The 24499-nt window shown below is 37.9% G+C and overlaps 1 protein-coding gene across 1 annotated transcript; it reads left to right on the top strand.

The window, feature by feature from the left end:
- Window positions 1-1174: 1174 nt before the first annotated feature.
- Window positions 1175-12462, top strand: LYVE1 (lymphatic vessel endothelial hyaluronan receptor 1). Its single transcript, XM_038569036.1, has 6 exons — window positions 1175-1478; window positions 5518-5689; window positions 5799-5938; window positions 9351-9662; window positions 10282-10360; window positions 10903-12462. The coding sequence occupies exons 1-6, from the start codon at window positions 1394-1396 to the stop codon at window positions 11087-11089; spliced, it is 975 nt and encodes a 324-aa protein (XP_038424964.1). The 5' UTR covers window positions 1175-1393; the 3' UTR covers window positions 11090-12462.
- Window positions 12463-24499: the final 12037 nt, after the last annotated feature.

Below are 24499 nucleotides of genomic sequence, written 5' to 3'. Positions count from 1 at the left end.
CTTCCTGTCTTCTTTCCTTCTTTCTTTTTGAAATTCTTTAGCAAAGCTTGAAGGCTAATTCTCTTTGGGCATGGTGCTAGGTTTTAAGGATAATGATGAAAAGGATTTGATTCCTGCCTTCTTGTCTACCTAGTTCCATGGTGATAGAGTCACATATGTTTCTGAGGTACCCATAACCTGGGACTTATGCTCAGTCAAGTAATGAGGTCTATAGATATTTAAATACTAGAGATATTTAAGAGTTATGCCCTGGTCTCTTACAAGTTACCTATGTGCAAAGAAAACTCTTCTTTTGTTACTGGCATTTTCTGTCCAGGTATCTAATTTTATGACCAATTGCATTTGTACAGAAAAGAAATTATTATCTATACACTATTCCTATAAATGACATCATTTTGGAGAAAACTCATAAACCATTGCTCAAGGCATTATTTGCAAGCCAGAATTCCAAAATTACCATGGAAGACAAACCACTGAATATTCAGCTGGGAAAACAGAAAGTGTGGTCTGCTTGTACACAGTACAGATAAACCTCACATTCATCAAACAAGAAAAGGGGAATCTAAATCGAATTTTGGTCTATCAGAATACAAGAGAAGTTATTAAAGACAGTCATTATATAAAGTCACCCCTGTGGTGACTACTATTATAAAGCCAAAAATCCTTTTGTGTGAAAAATAACTAAAATTTAATGAATTGTCCCCCAGTTGTGTTTTCTAAATATGAATTGTATGTCTTGTTTCTTTGAAGAAAGAATTACCTGCAGTGGCATAGAAATTTCAAGTGTATAAGAGAAAAGGAAGGCTTAAACACACTGTACTCAGTATATAAATGGGCATTTGCTTTCCTAAGCCTCAGCATCACACCCACCCCCCAAGATCACAAAGATAAGCGGCTGAAGCAAAAAAAAAAAACATCACCAACTGGGAGGAAAAGAAGCACAACCTATACTCAATCTCCTTTAGAGACAGACATTCCTAGGAGTATATAAATGAGTAGGCTCTACAGGTAATAACAATGAACTGTGTGAGAATGAGCTGGTTGGGGAAGTGGGAGGTGGCAGGGAATATGGGAATTAGGGAAACCTCCAGCAGTTCATGCTGTGCTATCTGCTTCCTCATTCGTGTGTTTTCTGAGTCAGCATTAGCTAAATTTTCCAGAAAGCAATCCACAAAGTACAGCCGGGGCATTTAAGGGACGTCACTCATTTCCCCCAGTGACCTTGACAAGTCAGAAGCTTGAAAGCAGGGAAATCCGGATGTCTCAGTTATGAACTGGAGCAGTGGGAATCCGATATATTTCCAGAAGTCTCCATCCAGTCTGGTGATTGTCTGCCTCCATTACTACCAGTGACCATCCAGGGTGCTTCTCTAGTGCAGAAGGGGTTGGCATAATGGCCAAATGCTTCAGCCTGGTGTTGCTTCTTGCCTCCATCTGGACCACAAGGCTCCTGGTCCATGCAACTCTCCGTGTAGAAGGTAGGTTTCTTACTAGATTTCCCACCTGAAGCAAGGCAAGATCTTGCAAATTGTCCTAAGCCTACCAAATTCTTAATTGTGGATTGCTGGGAGTAGGGTTTATCTTCAATGTCAACAGAAGATCTAGTTGGTCGGATTGCTCTGCCAGAAATGTTTTCACCATATTGTCAACCTCACCAAAATGATTCACATTTATCTTTATGTTATCTTGACTTTCATTTTTGGTTATGGAATCTTTTTTTAATAAGAATATCTTAAAAGAAAACACTGGGGAGAGATCATTTGTTTTTAAAAGTGTTTCATGGCTGGGTATTATACAATATGTTGGCAAATTGAATTTAAATTAAAAAAATAAAATAAAAATGTTTCATGGAAGAAACAAACCACGATTGTAATGAATTTTAAGCAAGCACTGAACTTGGGAAAATGGCCACTTTCACTAAATATTGACCTGATTTATATTTTTGGAAGTGCCAGTATAATTATTTTAATTTCAATTTTACTATACTACCATGGAATGCATAGGTTTTAAATATGAAGTGAACAGCCAATTAACTGAAAAAAACCTGAAAATATAGATTTGAAAATTAGTCATTAGTTTCCTACCAACGAAATGACTATAAGTGATTTCTGGGCTTTTGAGATGCCTAAGTGGTAACCTCATTCTGCAATGTAGGCAAAAAAATTGTAACCACAAATCACTCATTATGGCTCCAGGCAAATGAAAATATGAGCACTTTAAAAGGAAAATTGTGTGTTCTGAAGCTGGAAGATGTTCTGTGATATAAAATATTTGGGGGATGCTTGGGTGGCTCAGCAGTTGAGCATCTGCCTTGGGCTCAGGGCATGATCCCAGGTCCAGGGATCGAGTCCCACATTGGGCTCCCTGCAAGGAGCCTGCTTCTCCCTCTGCCTGTATCTCTGCCTCTCTGTGTGTCTCTCATGAATAAATAAAATTTTTAAAAATGAAATAGAATATATTTTGGAATCAGATATCCCAGGTTGATTCATTTATTGTTATATTTAATTTTATGAGTGGCTAGAGTTATAAAATTGATTTTTTTCAAATATCAGAAGTGTTACTCCCAAATAAGTTTTGTCCTCTTTGAAATTCTCCCGTGGATACTATTCATTTTCCCCCACAATGCTGCCATTTCCCAAACTTTTAGAAACTGTTCTATGATTCCATGTTTGGACCATCTTTGATGACGGCAAAATTTTCCTAAGGAAATTAAATTATATAATACATATATATAATTTTTATATATGTAATATATAAAGTTTCATTTAATCATCTCAAGAAGACATTTTATAGATGAATAAACAGGCTTAAGTGAGGCAAAGGGACTTGCCTGATGCCAGAAAGATGGTAAATAATAAAGCTTGGGCTTGAATTCGGCTCTGTTGGATCCTAAGCATAAGGTATTTCTACTATGCCTGTTTTCTAAAACAATCTTAAGGAAGAGATTAGTAGAGTATCTCTTGGATTCCAGCTCCCTATTTTTGTCTTTAAATGAAATAGGAAAGCATAAAAATAACTACTGTTTGTTGACTACCTATGATGGACCCAGCCTCTGCTAGATATGAGTTATCTATTCTGACAAAAATTCTGTGAAGAAGATATAATCATTTCCATTTTATAGATGAAAACTTGCCCAAGATCCCAGAGCCAATTAATAACAGACAACATAACCAAAGGTAGGCCTATTGTCCAGAATAGGTCTATCATTACTCTGAATAATGACTTTGAAGGTTAAAATGAGTTTTGATTAAAAAAAAGTAGCAAGACCACTTTATAGTGTAATTATATAATAAACCTTCTTTGCAGGTATTCCCAAAGAAGTGGCCATGAAATTTGAGCAATAGCAAATTCATGAACTAAATAAGCCAATTCTAGGACAAATGTGTGTTTGGAGAGACCAGTTCTAGTTGTACAGTGTGTGTGTGTCTGTTTCATCTACTCCCCCATAATACAACACGAAGCAGAATAGTGTCCTAGTTAAGGACTGGGTTTTTAGAGTCAGTCGTAAGTGGTTTTGTGCCCCCAATCTGCCCTATATCTTTGCTCTATATCCTTGGGCTTGGGAAAGTTACTTAGTCTTCCTGAATCTTTACTTTCTATTAAAGGAAACACGATTTGGCACAGAGTAGCATGAACAGATGATAGATGTTAGAATTAATACTAGATCCAAAAAAAAAAAAAAAGAATTAATACTAGCATTAGTATTAATATCAGTATTAGTATAGGTATTAGTACTAGCGTATATAGTCAAAAGGCTGTGTTGTCACATTCATATTGGGGTGTTGGCTCTCTGGTTTCTTTTTTGGTGAGAGCAAGGTCTAAAGGCAAATAAGTCCATCCAAACATTGTACATCATATACATCTCCCCTCTTCCAGCCCCCTGCTCCAGAGCATGGCAAGGTCCCACGGAAGACTGAGAAATGCTCCTTTCATGTTTGCAAAAAAGCTTACTTTAAATATCAACCTAGAAAGTGGCCAAAGCATTTGGCTGGGCATCCAATGCACAGATCTATATACAAGCATAGTCCCTTTGTAATGCCTTTTTATGGACTTTTGTGGATAAAGCCCAATAGGAATAATGTACCTGAATGCAATACAACTTTGCAATTTCATACAGATCTATAAATCCCAGAATAAGAAAAGGGATCAAAAGAACTCTTGGATTCAATAACTTTTAAGTAGGGATCCCTGGGTGGCGCAGCGGTTTGGCGCCTGCCTTTGGCCCAGGGCGCGATCCTGGAGACCCGGGATCGAATCCCACGTTGGGCTCCCGGTGCATGGAGCCTGCTTCTCCCTCTGCCTGTGTCTCTGCCTCTCTCTCTCTCTGTGACTATCATAAATAAATAAAAATTTAAAAAAAATTAAAAAAATAAAAATAACTTTTAAGTAAAATATATTCAAAATGCATCTGCTCAAGAGCCTTAGCTTCCTTAGAGAGATCAATCATTAGCATACTAAAACCAAAAAGCTTTGGAGATAATAAGATAATGATGCTATTTTTGATTTATTGAGCATCTACTATGTGTCAGGGACTATGCTAAGCATTTTTACTTGAATTAACTCATTCAACTCTCACTATCCTAAACACTAGTTACTGTTACTTTGTCAATTTTATAAATAAGGAAACTGAGGCTCAAAGAAATGAAGTAATTAGCCTAAGATCACAGAGCTAGCAAGTGACAGAGGCCAGATTCAAATACAGGTATGACTCTAAAACTCAACTTCCTTTATTTTGTTTCTTTGTCTTACAAGGTTTACTGCCCAGTTCCTCCAGGAACTTCTGAGTAAGCCTGCCCCCCAATGGTCAGAGAAGACTTGGGAATGAGAAAGCTCACATTGTTATATTAAGTGCAACATTTTTCAGCTCATCTCAGAAATAGTGGTATTCCTAAGCCACATTGGTTTGGAGTGTTGTTAACTATTCTATTAACCAGAGCCCTGAATTCTTTTTTTTTTTTTTTTTTTTTTATTTATTTATGATAGGCACACAGTGAGAGAGAGAGAGAGGCAGAGACACAGGCAGAGGGAGAAGCAGGCTCCATGCACCGGAAGCCCGACGTGGGATTCGATCCCGGGTCTCCAGGATCGCGCCCTGGGCCAAAGGCAGGCGCCAAACCGCTGCGCCACCCAGGGATCCCAGAGCCCTGAATTCTTTCTTAAAGTCTCAGACCTTTCATTGTATAGACTCCAAAAAGGTTTGCAGCAACTGCATCACCTAGATCCATCCCCAGGAACTGGTAGCCAAAGCCTCCACATAAGGAACAAGGCACTTTAATGCAGTGGGGTATGATAGATCTGATAAGAGGGTACAGCTTGGACCAGAGCAAGGACCCAGCTAATGCAGCAGGATGTCCTTGTGGGAAATGCCTGGCCTGTGTTCTATTATTTATAAACTTGAATCCCAGCCACAAAAACCTCACTGCTGTTTCAAGACCATAATGTTCTACAGGGAAGAACAGCCTATAGGCTTGGAACAAGGACAGCAGCAAATTGAGGACCTCTGTGATTTCTTTGCAGAACTTTCCATCTCAGGGCCATGCAGAATCGTGGGGGTCACCCTTGTAAACAAAAAGACAATCCAGCAGCTGAATTTCACAGAAGCCCAGGAAGCCTGTAGGCTGATGGGACTAACTTTGGCCAGCAAAGACCAGGTTGAAGCAGCACGGAGGTCTGGCTTTGAGACTTGCAGGTGAGAAACAACTAGATTCACAAACACTGCTGGAGTTCTTTCAGCATTGTGTTTTTGTTCAGCAATAGAAATAAATGTATCCATTCAACTAATGTGTATTCTATTATAGCTATGGATGGGTTGCAGATAAGCTCTTGGTCATCCCTCGGATTCTCCCAAACCCCAAGTGTGGGAAGAATGGGATAGGTGTCCTGGTTTGGAGAAATTCACTCAGCAAAAAGTTCTTGGCCTACTGTTACAACTCATCTGGTGAGTCAGATTTATAGCCTCTCCTTGTTTTCTATAGCTCTACGATCCATTTTATGAAGAGTAACCCTGAGCAGCAATAGAAGAAATCATGGTGATGACAATTTAGTACCACCCCCCCCCCCCCCGAATGCCTCTGTGACCAGACTAGAGGTGGCCATGTGTCCCTCAGAGGAAAAAGTTAGGGAAAATATGACTAAATGACAACATAGGGAGAGGGCTTCCCAGGAGACTCCATTACCCACACCCCTCAATCTTTTAAGGTATTGAAATATCCACTAATGACAAAGCAATGTACTGAGTGATCACACTGAACCTTGACAATCATTCTCTAAGGTATGCTTTGTTACCCCCATTTTGCAAAGGAGAAAATTTGGCTCAGAGGACGTAAGTACATTTGTCTAAGTTCTCACTACTACAAAGATTTTAATGGAGATCTAACTCTGAAACCATGTTCTTTCCCTTAACCTTCATTTTTTTAGAGAAGAAATTCAGATGCTACACTTGACATCTTTAAGGATATGTTCATTTTATGAAGGAAGGACTTGAAGGTAGAAAATAGAATTGGTTTGCTCATGGTCACACAGTTGTCCTTTTAACCTTGTGTGGAGACCACAGCCACTTTATCCCAAGTGCTTTACCTAAGGAACATCTCAGAAAGTTTTTCTTTCACTAAATACTTGCTCTCAGGTTATCATAAGAACCTCTGTTGATTTATTACTATTCACACATACTCATAAATCCGACCTTCTAAAAGTCAGTTAAGTGGTCATATACAAGGATAGATTCCAAAGTCACATTCTAAAATCTAAGAGACAAATGTGCACTAGCTACATTTTGCTGCCCAAAGGCAATATAGGGTCCAATCGGTTCTCTGAATTGAGAGGCTCTGACCTAGAAAGAGACCTGAAAGATGCTTTGTCTTCTTTCCTCATTTCATGGATGAAATGATAGCTCAGATTGGAGGTTTGGCTCTGCATTCACCATCTGTTTCATGCTGTACCCTCTGCCACAATACCCATCTTCCTTTCTACTTAGCTAACTGCTACTCTTTATTCAATTCTCAAGTGCCATCCTCTTCAAGAAGCCTTTCCATACTCCTTACTCCTATCTTTCCTCTTGGATTCCAACCACATTCTGTGTTTAATATCAGAGTGCTTGGCACATTCTAAAGAAATTATTCATAGTTTGGAGAGGAAGGAGAGCTAGGGCCTAACACTTCCAGGTGTGCCCTCAACCTAGTAGGAATCATGGTTACCAGACTGCTGTTGCTCCCACACACTGTAGCCCCTCTTGGCTATATTTAATGACAAGAGGCGAAGGAAATTAACTCTTAGATAGATCTTGTCTATCATGCCCATACATTATGCTAGGCCCTACACATTTAGTATCTCATTAATCCTCAGTAAAATGACATAAATGTATCATTTGTAATTTCCAGGAGAAATAACTAATGCTTAGTATGTATTTTGCTATGGTCATAGTCAATAAGGGAAAGAGCCAGGATTTAAATCTTGAGCCATGCTACTTCCATGTAGCACCTTCCATGGTGATGACTATACATCAATAACATATCAGGCGTGGGTTGGGTTCTGGGCGTCAATATTTTTTAAAAGCTCCCCAAATGATTCCAACCTGTAGTCAGGGTTTAAAATCACTTTTCCCTAGGGGATCTCTAAGATCTAAGTTTTAGGACTCCCAGTACTTCTAGATCCCCCTATTTCTTTGCAATTGCAATAATCCCCCTTGTTCTTGGGTTGTACTCTCTCCCCACTGCATTTCATCTTCCGCCACCTCCACTGATAATTATGTTACTCCTCTACTCCACAGCGTTTGGGTGACTTCCTATTTGAGAATATGATGTAAACTATGAAGCCTTTTATACATAAAAGTGAGCATGTATGAGAACTCCTGTATATCAGTTGGGAGGTTTGTAGAACCAATTGAAAATTCTATCTCCTATAAAATAAATTTCAAATGCTTTAACATGGCAATTATGAATCTCAATACTCTGGCTTCAGCTTATCTTCCCAGTCATCTCCTGCTTGCAGTCTTTCATGTTCCCAATCATATACACACACTACCTCTCCAGCCACACTACTCTTTATCATTTTTCTATAACTACATTTTCAAGCTTCTGGATTCTTGGGTTACGCTATTCCTATTGACTAGAATATTCTATTACCTCTTCCACTAGATGAACTACTGCTGTGTTCCAGCCATACCAGTCTTTTATTCATCAAACACACTGAATTTATTCAACTTTGGGCTCTTGAACTTCCTGTTTTCTTTACTTGGAATGCTTTGCCCTAGATCTTCAATTACTGGCTACCTTTTTTTAATCACTTAGGTCTCAGTTTAAGTATCACCTCTTCACTTTCTTTTATCATCCTATTCAAAGTATCCATCTCCTATTCCCCACCCCTACCAGTTTACCAAATCTTTATCATGTTTAATATTCTTCTTAACATTGATCATCCTCTGAAATTTCTGGCCTTTTTTTTTTTTTTTTTTTTTTTGAGAGAGAGAGGGGCCGGGCATGGTGCAGAGAGAGATGAAGAGAGAGGACCCCAAGCAGGCTAAACACTCAGCCTGGAGCCTTGCACGAGGCTTGATCTCACAAACCTGAGATCACAACCTGAACTGAGATCAAGAGTCAGACACTTAACCACCTAAGCCACCCAGGCACCCCTGGCCTTCTTTCTTTCTTTCTTTTTTTTTTTTTTTAATCTATCCTTCCATTATATATAAGCCTCTTAAAAGTAAGGACTCTGTCTTCTTTTACCATGACCTTAGCACTTAAAAGAGTGTTTGGCACAGAGTTGGAATTTATTTAATAAATATTTGTTGAACAAACACATTAATCCTCCATACCCTGCCCAAATGCCATCTCCTCTGTGAATCCCCAGTGATTTCCTCTTACCTTTATCAGAATACATTTGTCCTGAAAACTGGAACTATGCTGTACTTCTCCATATTTTCAGTTCCCAACATAGTATGTTGTGCTCAGTACTTTTTCCCCTAATAAAGAGATATTCAAACTGAGCTAAGCAAAAAGGGGGCAAAGAGTCTTACAAGTAAAGAAAGCATTATGGCCAAAGACTTGGATATGAGAGAAAGCATATCAAAGAACAGAAGAAGTCTGAATAGGCAAGAGGAATGAGAAGCACGCTGATCAGATAAGGCTAGCCATGTCAGTAGGGGATACATCACAGGAGACCTTATAGGCCATGCAATCGAGGCAGTCACTGAAAGATTCTAAGGAAGGAAGTGATATGATTAGATATACATTTTTGTAAGCTCATTCTGGCTGCAATATAATGGAATTGAAGAGGAGTAAGACTAGAGGCAGGAAGGACAGTTAGGAAGCTGCTGTAATACTTAATTGTTACTGTATTTTTCCCTCTCCCAACAGATACTTGGATTAATTCATGCATTCCAGAAATTATCACCACCACAGATCCCATATTCAACATTCAAGAGACAATATACACAACAGAAATGATAGTCAGTGACAGTACCTACTCAGCTTCATCTACTGATGCACCTTACTCTGCTACACCTACTCTTGCTCCTACTTCTGCTCTGGCTTCCACTTCTACTCGACGGAAAAGAAAATTGATTTGTGTAACAGAAGCCTTTGTGGAAACTAGCACCGTATCTACAGAAACTGAGTCATATATTGAAAATAAAGCAGCATTCAAGAATGAGGTCGTTGGGTTTGGAGGTAAAAGATTTCTGTGTATTGTATGTGTATGTGTCTGTGTTTGTGCATTTATGTATAACAGACAATACATAAAAACTAGGTTGTCTTCAGATTAGGTAGTCAGACTCAGACCTGCCAAATACAAGTAAAACCTTAATGCAAACTCAAATTTCATAAAGCCATAGAACTTGAGGGCTCTAAAAATCCTTAATGATTAAACTAAAAATCACAAGTATAAAATAGCTTCACTTTTAAAACTCAAACCCTTTTAAAAATAAGTCATCATATATTAATACATCAAAGTTCTTTTAAAAATAAATACCTTCAGTACCTATGATAGAAAGTCTTCCTATTTAATTAGTTCCAAACCTATCTTAAGGCCACAGAGAGGAAATGGATTCTGTCATATTGCAATTTATAGAATAGAGAGAGCATGTGAGGCAAGGCCAAGGATTTCTATAGGCAAGAAGCAAAGAACCAGATGTGGGCCCAACATTCTAAGTAGCCCCTTTGTGGTCACAGAGAAGGCTTTTCTCCTGCATTATCTGTTGTCTGTATCCTGTGTAAAGAATTCTTAGAAGAGCAACACACAACAATGCTTAAGCAAAGGACCAACAGGCCATGTCTCTGTTTCCTCTAGGTGTCCCCACGGCTCTGCTAGTGCTTGCACTCCTCTTCTTTGCTGCCGCAGCTGGTTTGGCGGTTTGCTACGTCAAAAGGTGAGGTTGTTGGCCCATTGTTAGTCTTATAATTTATGTCACATTCCTATCTTGTGTTTTTCCAGGGTTTTTAGCATTTTCTTAGTCAAAACAGAAATGAGAGTCTTCTTATATTGTAAATTTTCTTCTTCATCTCACCTCTCCTCCCCACCACCCAATCTTTCCTACTATTTCAGCACATGCATGTCATCTAGACTTTAGAAACAGGTCAATGCTGTCCCTTTGAAAATTAAGAGATAAGAAGAAAAGACTGACATCTAGGGGGAAAATATATGTTTTATTTTGATTCTCAATTCTTTGTTGTTGGTGGGAGGGTTATGAGGTCAGCCTCAAGTTTGGCCTGCAAACTTATTGCCTCATCTAACTGAATCCATTAAGGTGGGAATGCATTAATATATTTGAGTGTGCATGTGTTAGAATCTCTCTGAAATAAAGATACCCAGTGTACTGTGCTAATATGAGCTATCACAGACAAAGCATTACCTATTGTCATATGTTTTACATAGAAATCTCTCATTTTAATTTTATGATTATGCCTTTAGGTATGTGAAGACCTTTCCTTTTACAAACAAGAATCAGCAGAAGGAAATGATTGAAACCAAAGTAGTAAAGGAAGAGAAAGCCGATGATAGCAACCCTAATGAAGAATCAAAGAAAACTGATAAAAAGCCAGAAGAGCCCAAGAGTCCAACCAAAACCACAGTGCGATGCATGGAAGCTGAAGTTTAAAACAGAAAGAAATGGGAAGACACATCTGAGGCTGATTTCTTTCCTGACACATATCCTGGCCCCAGATGGGGAAACTTAAAGGACAAGAACCAAACAAGAAAGTCCACCCTTGGTTCTTAAATGGAATCAACTCAGGACTACCTTTGGACTATGGAGTTCACCAAATGGTGAACTTCTTCTGTAATTCTTTCTGGATCCTATCCTCCTACCTCCAAAGCTTCCCACAGCTTTCTAGCCTGACTATGTCCTAATAATATCTCTGTGGGATAAAGGAGCTTCACAAAGCACAAGGACCTAAAACAACTAATCAGAACACATTTATAAAGAGGCTTCTCAGTTGGCTGAGCATAGCTGAGTTGAGAACCAAGAAACCACTGAGACTAAGGCTTTCTCTATTGATTCCACAGGCCAGATCCTTTCTTCATTCTGAAAAGGTAACACACATCATCTGGCATGCCCTTCTGAGCCAGGCAAGAACAAAAGAAGGAAGGAAAAGTTCAGCAACTGAAGGCCACAGAGATTCTCATGACTTGAGACCTGATCTCTTTGTAAAGGCTAAGTAAGTAGAGAAAAAGAATGAGGCCAACGATGTTGCCAGCATATGGTCGTTGGTAACTATAAATACAGATAGGGTCATAGTAGTCATCTCTGAATAATCTGAGTTGGAATCACTTTTTAGTGATTTTTTTACTTTTGTAAGGAACAAAAAAAAAATCTCTTACAAATTTTTAGTTTTGGGATCCCTAGGAGGCGCAGCGGTTTGGCGCCTGCCTTCGGCCTAGGGCGCGATCCTGGAGACCCGGGATCGAATCCCACATCGGGCTCCCAGTGCATGGAGCCTGCTTCTCCCTCTGCCTGTGTCTCTGCCTCTCTCTCTCTCTCTGTGACTATCATAAATAAATAAAAATTAAAAAATAAAAAAATAAAAAAATAAAAAAACAAATTTTTAGTTTTATCTGAGAAATTATTACTGAGGAAAACTACTGTGTTAAAAAGCAGTAAAATTTGGCAAACATTTATTGAATATGTTAGGTGCTGGGAAGGTATGACATTCTATAATTGAATGTTATTTATCAAAAACTTGCATAGAGTAAAATGTATGAAGCTAATTTTTTCAATTTTGATATCCCTAGCTTATCTACTTGGAAAACTAATTTTTTACTAAGACTAGTCTATTCATTATTTTCTCTAACATGCGGTCATTATAACCTTAATTTATTATTAACATACCTAAAAAGTATATTATTACCTCTATACACAAAAGCACACTTTAAAAATGTCATTAATAAATGTATCGTCAGTTCTTTTTTCAGCAAGAAGAGCCCAAGAGGTGTAGAGATTTGTGTTAAAAAAATAAAAGTATTTCGAAAATTTCTTTGCTCCCTTATTTACACAGATGAATTATATCTTTCTTTTTTTAATTTAAATTCAATTAGCCAACATATAGTATATACTTAGTTTCAGATGTAATGTTCAATGATTTAGCAGTTGCATATAACACCCAGTGCTCACCACACCATATGCCTTTCTTAATGCCTATCACCAAATTACCCATCCTCCACCCTCCTCGCCTCCATCAACCCCCAGTTTCTTTCCTATAGTTAACAGTCTCTCATGTTTTTCTCCCTTTCTGATGACTTCCCATGCAGCTTGTACTACATGGTTTACAAATATTTGTTTTTCAACAACCAAAATTGTCCCTCTTACTTTTGCAAAAAAACAGATTACTTCAATATTGCATTAAAGTAATGCATTGAAGATATGTGTTATATACCTTTCCAGCATATATATATATATATATATATATATATATATATATATAGTCACAGGTCTACTTAAGTGCTAAAGATAGGATTCAATCCCAGGTCAGAATAACTACAGAGCTCATACTTCTTTCCCTAAACCACCACATTTCTTTTGCAAATGACAATATAGCGATGTCAACTATTCCACTATGTAAGTTTGAAATCAGTCACTTGCCAAAAACAACAATGGTAAAATAAGAAAAACTCAGGAATCCCAACCCAACTTCAGGAAATTTTTCTTAAATCCATTTCACTAACAAGGAAAAGGGGGAACACTAAAAACCTTTGAGAACTGTACCCTCATTGATGCAGACACCAACCTCAGCAAAGACTAAGACTTAACTGCCCCAGCTTATATACTCAGAAAATGTAAGGCCCACAAAGATCCAAGATAAGCTTCTCGAAATTCTTAATTCACAAAGTTAAAAAAATGAAGGATTAATCACTAAAACATAGTGATTAAATAGGACAAAATAGGATCAAATGTCATAGATAGCTAGAAGTAGAGCTTGGTCTAGAGGTCTCCTTCTTCCTAGTCAAATTCTCTTTTATTCTCCATTAAACATAGAGAAATTGGAAGAACATGAGGTATGACTCCAGTTCAGACCTACAGTCCAGCCTACCAAAGCCAGTCTTCAAACAAGGCAAGCAGACAGTCATCTAATTATGTTTCTAGGTGGTACACAGGATCTCCCTGCCCAGAAATGCCTCCTCTTCATGCCAACCTCCCTGGCTCGAATAGTATACATCTACCCCTTTGTAAAACTATCTGCTTTTTATAAAAACCAGGCCAACTATCAATATAAATATGCTGATGTGGTTCCAGTAAAAACCTTATTTCTAAGGATAGAAAGCTAGAGTAAAGAAGATGACTTGAGGCCCAGCGTATGTTTGTACATAGTGGGAGTTTATAAATGCCCATTGGCTTGAATAGGATTGAATCATGTTGATTTCCCAAGCAAAGAATCCAATGTTACTGCCCTTCTCCAGACTTTTAGCTAGTGCCCAAAGCAAAATCAATTGCTCCAGGAAAAAGCAGGTTTCTAAGGACAATAATAATAATATACAAGTAAAAAGAATCAGAATGTTTTTTCATGTTTAGGACCTAGGGAGCTGTACTGAAGCAAACAAAGAAACAAAAGCAAAAAACTCCCAGAGAACCTGATCCAGCTGGTCCCAGGATCAGTAAATGGGAATTGCTGAACTACAGAAAAGAGGGATTAGAGGAAGTAAGACAAAGCATACCAGTGTGAAATGATAAGGGCTTAGACTATGGCAATGAAGATAGAGGACAGAAAATGGATTCCAAATATATTTCTGAGACTAAAATCAGAAATACTGGCTAATTGATGAGATATTAAAGTAACACAAAAATGACAGTGGAATTTTCAATTTGGGCAACTACATGAATGGTTATTTCACTAGCAAAGTTAGAATATGAGGAAAAAGGAACCATATTTGAGATAGAAAATGAGCTTGGCCTGAGTATGTTATTTCTGGTATGGAAACAGAAAATCTCGATGGAAGTATCTAAAAAATAGGTAAATTTTTAGATACAGGAGAAAGCAGGACTAAAGATAAGGATTTTTTAAAGCCATTAACATGCAAGTGTCTTGGAAGGGAATAAGGAGAAATTAGTTTGGAGGTAAAAAATGAAAAATATCCAATAGTGGACAGTGAAAACAGTGGCAAGACAAATATTAACATGCAAACTTTACTTCTCTAATTGCCAGTCTAATTTTCCCCGTGTCTCCCCCTCAAAAAAGGAATGGTTTACTTTGCTGGAGAGAGTCAAAATCAACCTTAGGAATGAGGAGGCAAGAATAAAAGGGAAATGGGGAAAGAAAGAATTACAGGAGGCTAGGTGTCGAGAGAGATTTGGGGGATTTATGGAAGGAGATGCCCCACAGTACGTGGGGGCTATGATGGAAGTAGATAGGATTGGAAGGAAATTCTTACAAACTTTTCTGTGGCATATGTATGATCATAGTTTTTGAGAAATTTTATTTTTTTATTTTTTTAAGATTTTATTTATTTATTCAAGAGAGAGAGAGAGAGGCAGAGACAGAGGCAGAGGGAAAAGCAGGCTCCATGCAGGGAGCCTGATGTGGGACTCAATCCTGGGACTCCAGGATCACACCCTGGGCTGAAGGCAGGCACTAAACCGCTGAGCCACCCAGAGATCCCCAAGATAAATTTTTTAAAAAGGATTATTGTGAAGTTAACTTTGTTTGTTGTGCTATGTTTCTTTCATTTCAGCACCACTCCAAGCCTGAATCCTGGAGACCTATGCTTAATAAAGAATAAAGAATTATTAGACTTGATAATATAGTAAGAAAGTATGGTTTCTGGAATACTATCATTACATTAAAAAAATACAGTCCCTAGAGTAGTATCACTCAGGGTACATGAATTAAGGGACATAAGAGTTTGAATGTGACATTAGATATTAACTGGATTGGAATGAACTCAATTTACTTTGACTTCTCCTTGCTATTTCCCAAACCTGAGCTCAAGCTCTTATCACTTTTCTTCTATTTCATTGCTCTGTTTCCAGTCTCAGCAACCTCTCTGTCACACCTTGAGTCCAACCCCTTACACTACATATATGAATTTTCTCAGATACAGAGCTTATTATGCCACTTCTTGGACCTTTGGGGACCCTTCATTTTTTTTCCAGAAGCAAATCCAAACACATTACTATTCTAAGTGGATATGGTGGGTTGGCATTCAGCATCCATTAAGTGTGTGCCTTCCTAAACCATAGAGGATGAAAAATTAAAACTGCCTTTCCCAGATTGTCTACAGCTGGACTTCCAGAATCAAAAGGGTCTACAAATGAATACACATCCACATAAGTAAGAAGGCAAAAAAGGAGGAGAGACCAACTTTATGCTACTTCAGCTACTGATACAGGCAAGTATGATCATGGAGATACTGGGCTTTCCGGCAGCAAAGCTCCAGAAGCTAGCCTAGCTTCATAGATGTTGAGAAGCAATTATAGTCATAGCAGCGATCAGACTTAGTTTTAAACACTTCTAATCATCTTATAAGTACCTAATTCCCCATATTAAACTTTTTCTGTTTAAAATATGTGGAGAGGGGGATGCCTGGGTGGCTCACCGGTTGAGCATCTGCCTTCGGCTCAGGGCATGATCCTGGGATCCGGGATTGAGTCCCGCATCGGGCTCCCTGCATGGAGCCTGCTTCTCCTTCTGCCTGTGTCTCTGCCTCTCTCTCTTTCTCTCTGTCTCTCATTAATAAATAAAATCTTCTTAAAAATAAATAAAATAAAAATATGTAGAGAGGTTTCTGTTTCTCTTGAAGGGAACCCTGACTGATTGATACAAATTACATTAAAAACATTTTACGGGACGCCTGGGTGGCTCAGTGGTTGAGCATCAGCCTTCAGCTCAGCGTGTGATCCTGGAGACCCAGGATCGAGTCCCACATCGGGTCCCCAGCATGGAGAACTCCTTCTCCCTCTGCCTGTGTCTCTGCCTCTCTCTCTCTCTCTCTCTCTCTCACTCTCTCTCTGTCTCTCTCATGAATAAATAAATAAAATATTTAAAAAAAAACATTTTACAATTTGGCCTCCAATCCTCACCTCAAACGTTGAATCATTCTTATAAAGATACTTCATGCTATAACCACACAGGATCATTTGCCATTCCAGAATTTAATCTATTCTTTCCTCTCTCATCTTTGCAAGTGCTGTTCCTTCTGTTTTCATTGCCCTTGCTCCACTTCCTAATTTATTAGTTATCTATTGCTACATAACAAAGTACCCCAAAACTTAATAGCTTATAACAACATTTATTATCTTGTGTTGTGGGTCAGAAACTGGGTCCTCTGCTTCAGAGCTCTCACAGAGTTGCAATCAGAGCATTGGCCAGGGCTATATTCATCTCAAGGCTCTATTAGAAAGGAATCAACTCCAGGTTCATTCATACTGTTGTTGGCAAGATTTAGCTCTTTGTTTGCTTTTGGCCAAAGTTTGCCCTCAGTACTTTTCCATTGGGGCAGCTCAGAAAATGGCAATTTGCTTCGTCAGAGCAAGCAAGAGAAAAAGCCAAAGATGGTGATAGCAGGATGGAAATCATCTTTTAGATCTAATCTTGGATGTGACATTCTATTACTTTTGCTATTATTCTATTCATTATAAGTATCACTATGTCCAGACCATACTTAAGGGGAGGGGATTTGCAAAAGCATAAATACCAGAACTCAGGGATCACTGGGAGCCATTTTAGAAGGCTGCCTCCCATCACATTAATGAATCTTTCTCATTCCTTCTCTTTGCAATTTGATTATATAATGCTTATTACATAATGCTTATTAACCAATTATCATTGGTTGTATATATACATTATTTTTTTAATCTTTAGTACTTGTGCAGCACATGCTAAGCTAGCACATACTTAGCTGGCTCTCAGTAAATGTTGTTGAGTGAATGAATGTACATATTCTTTGGGATTTCATGAGTTGTAAGTCTTACCTTTATCCAGGTATTTATACTAAGTGTTAAGATCATTCACATAGGGCCAACTGTTCCTGTCTGCCTAAATATTGTTCATATTGATGTCTTTTAGTATAGAATGCAATTGTAAACAAACCAGAAGAATGCAGAAAGGTTATTGTATTTGAACTTTACTCTCTGAGTTGGCTATTGACTCACCATTGGGAGCAATCTCATTAATATTCATTTTAACAAGGAAACTGCAATGTGTTTTGAACCATGGTCAAGTCAAGAAATTGAAGTCCCTCAACAATCACAAAGCCAATAAATATTCACCAAAAAAAAATGGTTTCTTGATGTTTATTTTAGTCTTTGAAGTCTAGGATAGTTTCCTGGCAATCTGGAATTCTGCATACTAAATACTAGTGTTTTCTAGAAGTTAGATCCCTTTTGAAACATTTCCAGACTTTATTATTTACTACTCCAATTGTGTTGTTATTTTCTCTTTTTTAAAGATTTTATTTATTTATTCATGAGAGACACAGAGAGAGAGAGAGAGGCAGAGACATAGGCAGGAGAAGCAGGCTCCCTCAGGGGAGCCTGATGAGGGACTTGATCCCAGGACCCCAGGTCACAACCTGAGCCAAAGGCAGATAGATGCTCAACCACTGAGCCACCCAGGTGCCCCATGTGTTGTTATTTTCTTTGGATTTAGTCTTCAGCTAAGTTGAAGACATTCTTTGTGATCAAAAAAGAAAAAAACAGTTGAGACTAAAATCCTTATGAATATGAAAAGACCTAATAGAATACTCCATGTGCATATTCTTTTATCTGTGAAGATTATCGTTTCATCGAAAGTCAACACCATAAATAATCATAGTAATAGCAAATAATAATAGCAAACTACATAAGACTACTATACCATAACAAAAAAAAATATCTTAAAAGCATATTATGTTAATGTCCATTAGTAGGTTTTTGAAAAGAATCTACTAAAAAGCAGTAAGAGAAAAGAAGACAGTTACATACAAGGGGAAACCCCTATAAGGCTATCTGGGATATTAAGATAGCAGAATAGTTAATATCTATTTTTCAGGACAAACTTTGAAGGCCAGAGGGAGTAGCAAAATACATTCAAAGGGTTGAAAGGGGAAAATCTGCAGCCAAGAATACTCTATCCAACAAGGTATCAGTCAGAATAGAAGGAGAAATAAACACTTCCCCAGACAAAGAAAATCGAAAGGAGTTCAAGACCACTAAATCAGCCCCATAGGAAATATCAAAGGGAACTCTGAGTGGAAAGGAAAGACCATAAGTGAGAGTATGAAAAGTAAAAAATATAAAAGCAGTAAAAATAAGTATTTCTGTAAAAATCAGGCAAGGGATTCCTAGAATAAAATGATGTGAATATGATACCATATACCTAAAACATGGAGAAGAGAGGAGTAAAGAATACACAACTGATAAATTATTGAACACTACATCTGAAACTAATGATGTACTCTATGTTGGCTAATTGAATTTAAATTTTAAAAAAAGAATGGGTTCAAACTTAAGCAACCATCAACTCAATATAGACTGCTATATGCAGATGCTTTATACAAACCAAATGGTAACCACACATCAGAAACCAGTAATAGACATGCAAAAAATAAAAAGAAACAAATCCAAATATATCACTGAAGAAAGCCAAGAAACCATGAAAGAGAGCAAGAGAAAAAAGGGGCATAAAATCTAGAAAAACAACCACAAAACAAGTAACAAAATGGCACTAAATACATATCTATCAATAATTACTTTGAATGTTTAAATGGACTAAATGCTCCTATCAAAAGACATAGGGTATCAGAGTGGATAAAAAAACAAGACCCATCTGCCTACAAGAGATTCATTTTAGACCAAAAGACATCTGCAAATTGAAAGTGAGAGGATGGAGAAACATTTATCATGCAAATGGATGTCAAAAGAAAGCCAGAGTAACAATACTTATATTGAATAGAGTAAACTTTAAAACAAAGACTCTTGGGATGCCTGGGTGGCTCAGTCAGTTGAGCATCTGACTCCTGATTTTGGCTGAGGTCATGATCTCAGGGTCGTATGATGGGGCCTCGTGTTGGGCTCTGCACTGGGCATGGAGCCTGCCTAAGATTCTCTCTCTTCTTTCTCCCTTTCCTAAGGCTCCTCCCCAACATAAATAAATAAATAACTGTAACAAGAGACAAGGAGGGATCCCTGGGTGGCGCAGCAGTTTGGCGCCTGCCTTTGGCCCAGGGCGCGATCCTGGAGACCTGGGATCGAATCCCACGTCGGGCTCCCAGTGCATGGAGCCTGCTTCTCCCTCTGCCTGTGTCTCTGCCTCTCTCTCTCTCTCTGTGACTATCATAAATAAATAAAAATTAAACAAAAAAAGAAAAACAAGAGACAAGGAAAGAAACTACATATAATAATAAATGGGACAATCCAATAGGAAAATTTAACAATTTTAAATATTTATGTATCCAATATGGGAGCACACAAACACATAAAGTAGTTAATAACAAACATAAAGAAACTAATTAATAGCAACACAATAATAGTAGGGGATTTTAACACCCCACTTACATAAATGGATATCATCCAAACAGAAAATCATCAAGAAAATAGTGGCTTTGAATAACACTCTGGACCAGATGGATTTAACAGATATATTTAGAACATGCTATCCTAAAACAGGAAAACACATATTCTTTTCAAGTGTATATGGAACATTCTCCAGAACAGATCACATATTAGGCCACAAAACGAGTCTCAACAAATTAAAAAAGACGAAAGTCATACCATGCATCTTTTTTCACCTTAACACTATGAAACTAGATATCAACAAGAAAAAATATGGAAAAAAGCACAAATACATGGAGGTTAAATAACATGCTATGTATTAAACGATGAATTGGTCAACCAAGAAATCCAAAAAGAAAGAAAAAGTTACATGCAGACAAATGAAAGTGAAAACACAATGGCCTAAAATCTTTGGGATGCAGCAAAAGCAGTTCAAAGAGGGAAGTTTATATATAGGCCTATTTTTTTTAACATTTTTTTCTTTTTTTTTTTAATTATTTTTTTTATTTATGATAGTTACACACAGAGAGAGAGAGAGAGAGAGAGGCAGAGACACAGGCACAGGGAGAAGCAGGCTCCATGCACCGGGAGCCCGACGTGGGATTCGATCCCGGGTCTCCAGGATCACTCCCTGGGCCAAAGGCAGGCGCCAAACCGCTGTGCCACCCAGGGATCCCTATATAGGCCTATTTTAAGAAACAAGAAAAATCTCAAACAACTTAGCCCTATACCTAAAAGAGCTAGAATAAGAAGAATAAACAAAACCCAAAACCAACAGAAGGAAGGAAATATTAAAGACTAGAGCAGAAATAAAGTATATAGAAACTAAAAAAATTTAAAAAATAGAATATCAATGAAACCCAGAGCTAGTTCTTTAAAAAGATGAACAAAACTGGGATCCCTGGGTGGCGCAGCGGTTTGGCGCCTGCCTTTGGCCCAGGGCGCGATCCTGGAGACCCGGGATGGAATCCCACGTCGGGCTCCCGGTGCATGGAGCCTGCTTCTCCCTCTGCCTATGTCTCTGCCTCTCTCTCTCTCTGTGTGTAACTATCATAAATAAATAAAAATTTAAAAAAAAAAAAAAAAGATGAACAAAACTAATAAACTGCTAGCCAGAGTCATAAAAAAAAGAGAAAGAGAGAGAGAGGACCAAGGGCACCAGGGTGGATCAGTAGTTGAGCATTTGCCTTTGGGTCATGTCCTGATCCCAGGGTCCTGGGATCAAGTTCTGTATCAGCTCCCCTAAGAGAGCCTGCTTTTCTCCCTCTGCCTATATCTCTGCCTCTTTGTGTGTGTCTCTCATGAATGAATAAATAAAATCTTTAAAGAGAGAGAGAAAGAGGACTCAAATAAAATCAAAAATGAAAGAGGAGAAATAACAACTAACACTACAGAAATACAAAGAATTATAAAAATTCTTTTATAACTTTTTAATTATAAAATTTGTCCACTTTGCCAACAAAGTGGACAAACTAGAAGAAATGGATAAATTCCTAGAAACATATAACCTACAAAACTGATGCAGGAAGAAATAGAAAATTTGAATGGATCAAATACCAGCAATGAAATTTAATCAGTAATCATAAAACCCCTAACAAGCAAAAGTCCAAGACCAGACAGCTTCATAGGCAAATTCTACAACACATTTAAAGAAGAGTTAATATCTATTCTTCTTTATTCCAAAAAATAGAAGAGGAAAGAAAACTTCCAAATTCATTCTATAAGGCCAACATTACACTGAAACCAAAACCAGATAAAGACATCATGAAAAAAAAGAACTACAGGCCAATATCTCAGATGAATATAGATGCAAAAATACTCAACAAAACATTATCAAACAAAATCCAACAATACATTAACAAAATCATCCACCATAATAAGGTGAGATCTATTACTGGGATGCAAGGGTGGTTCAATATCCACAAATCAAGGATTCCTGGGTGGCTCAGCTGGTTAAGCATCTGACTCTTATTTTGGCTCAGATCATGATCTCAGGGTTGTAAGATCAAGCCCCATGTCCACACCTAGTGAGAAGCCTGCTTAAGAACCTCTCTCTCCCTCTCCCTCTGCCGTCCCCAACTCCCTCTCTAAATATATATATTTATAAATATATATGTGCATATGTTTATATATGTTTATATTTGCATATACATTTGTAAATCAACAAACATGACACATCACAATAAGAGAAAGAATGCAAACCACACGATCATTTCAACAGATGCAAAAAAAAAAAGCATTTAACAAAGTATAACACCCATTCATCATAAAACCCTCAACAAGGTAGATTAACAAACCTCAATATAATAAAGGCCTTATATGTAAACCCATAGCTCACATCATATGCAATGGGGAAAAACTGATAACTTTTCCTATAAGGTCAGGAACAAGAAAGGATGTCCTCTCACCACTCTCATTCAACATAGTACTAGAAGTTCTATCCACACCAATCAGATAAGAAAAAGAAATAAAAGGCATCCAAATTAGTAAGGAAGAAGTAAAACTTTCACTATTTGCAGATGACATGATACTATATAGAGAGAGCCTTAAAGACTCCACCAGAAAACTAACAGATCTGATAAGTGAATTCAGTAAAGTCACAAGATACAAAATCAATGTACAGAAATCTGTTGCATTCCTATACACTAATAATGAAGCAGCAGAGAGTGAAATTAAGAACATAATCCCAGGGATCCCTGGGTGGCTCAGTGGTTTAGCTCCTGCCTTTGGCCCAGGGCGTGATCCTGGAGTCCCAGGATCGAGTCCCACGTCGGGCTCCCTGCATGGAGCCTGCTTCTCCCTCTGCCTGTGTCTCTGCCTCTCTCTCTCTCTCTCTCTCCCTATGTCTATCATGAATAAATAAATAAATCTTTAAAAAAAAAGAACATAATCCCACTTACAATTTCACCAAAACCAATAAAATATCTATGGATAAACTTAACCAAGGAGGTGAAAGACTACTCTGAAAACTATAAAACATTGATGAAATTTAAGATGACACAAAGAAGTGGAAAGACATTCCATGCTCATGGATTGGAAGAACAAATACTGTTAAAATGTCTCTACTGCCCAAAGGAATCTACACATTTAATGTGATCCCTATCAAAATATCAACAGCTTTTTTCACAGAATTAGAACAAACAATCCTAAAATTTATATGGAACCAAAAAAGACCCCAAACAGCCAAAGCAATCTTGAAAAAGAAAAACAAAACCAAAAGTATCATAATTCCAGGCTTCAAGTTATATTACAAAGCTGTAGTAATCACAACAGTATGGTACTGGCATAAAAATAGACACACAGATCCATGGAGCAGAATAGAAAACCCAGAAATAAACCCACAATTGTATGGTCAACTAATATTCGACAAACAAGGAATGATTATACAATGAGAAAAGACAGCCTCTTCAACAAAATAGTGTTAGGAAAACTGGACAGCTACATATAAAGCATGAAACTGGACCACTTTCTTGCACCATATACAAAAATAAATGCAAGATTGATAAAAGACCTAAATGTGAGACCTGCAACCATAAAATCCTTGAAGAGAACACAGGCAATAATTTTGCTGACATCAGCCATAGCTACATTTTTCTAGATATGTCTCCTGAGGCAAGGGAAATAAAAGCAAAAATCAACTATTAGGGCAGCCCGGGTGGCTCAGTGGTTTATTTTTTTTAATTATTATTATTATTATTATTATTATTATTATTTTTAATGATAGTCACAGAGAGAGAGAGAGAGAGAGGCAGAGACATAGGCAGAGGGAGAAGCAGGCTCCATGCACCGGGACCCCGACGTGGGACTCGATCCCCGGTCTCCAGGATCACGCCCTGGGCCAAAGGCAGGCGCTAAACCGCTGCGCCACCCAGGGATCCCTGGCTCAGTGGTTTAGCGCCACCTTCAGCCCAGGGTGTGATCCTAGGGACCTGGAATCGAGTCCCACATCCGGCTCCTCTGCCTTCTCTCTGCCTCTCTCTCTGTATCTCTCGCAAATAAATAAACAAAATCTTTTTTTTTTTAAGTCAACTATTAACACTACATCAGAATAAAGTCTGCAGAGTGAAGGAAATAATCGATAAAACTAAAAGGCAAGCTACTGACTGTGAGAAGATATTTGCAAATGACCTATCCAGTAAACAGTAGCCAAAATATATAAAGAACTTATACAACTCAACACCAAAAAACCAAATAATCCAATTTAAAAATGAGCAGAAGACATGAACAGATATTTTTCTGAAAAAGACCAAGAGACGCATAAAAAGATGCTCAACATCATTCATCATCAGGAAAATGCAAATCAAAACTGCAGTGAGATATCACCTCACACCTGTCAGAATGGTTAAAGTAAAAAACACAAGAAATAACAAGTGTTGGTGAGGATGTGGAGAAAAAGGACGCTTTGCGCACTGTTGGGATACAACTGATTCATCTAGTGTTGAAAACCGTATGAAGTTTCCTCAAAAAGTAAAAAATATCCAGTAATCACACAACTGGGTATTTACTCAAAAATACAAAAACACTAATTCAAGGGATACATGCACCACC

The sequence above is a fragment of the Canis lupus genome, chromosome 21, assembly GCF_011100685.1.
Source record: "Canis lupus familiaris isolate Mischka breed German Shepherd chromosome 21, alternate assembly UU_Cfam_GSD_1.0, whole genome shotgun sequence".
Classification (NCBI taxonomy): domain Eukaryota; kingdom Metazoa; phylum Chordata; class Mammalia; order Carnivora; family Canidae; genus Canis; species Canis lupus.
This window is presented reverse-complemented; position numbering and strand designations above follow the sequence as displayed.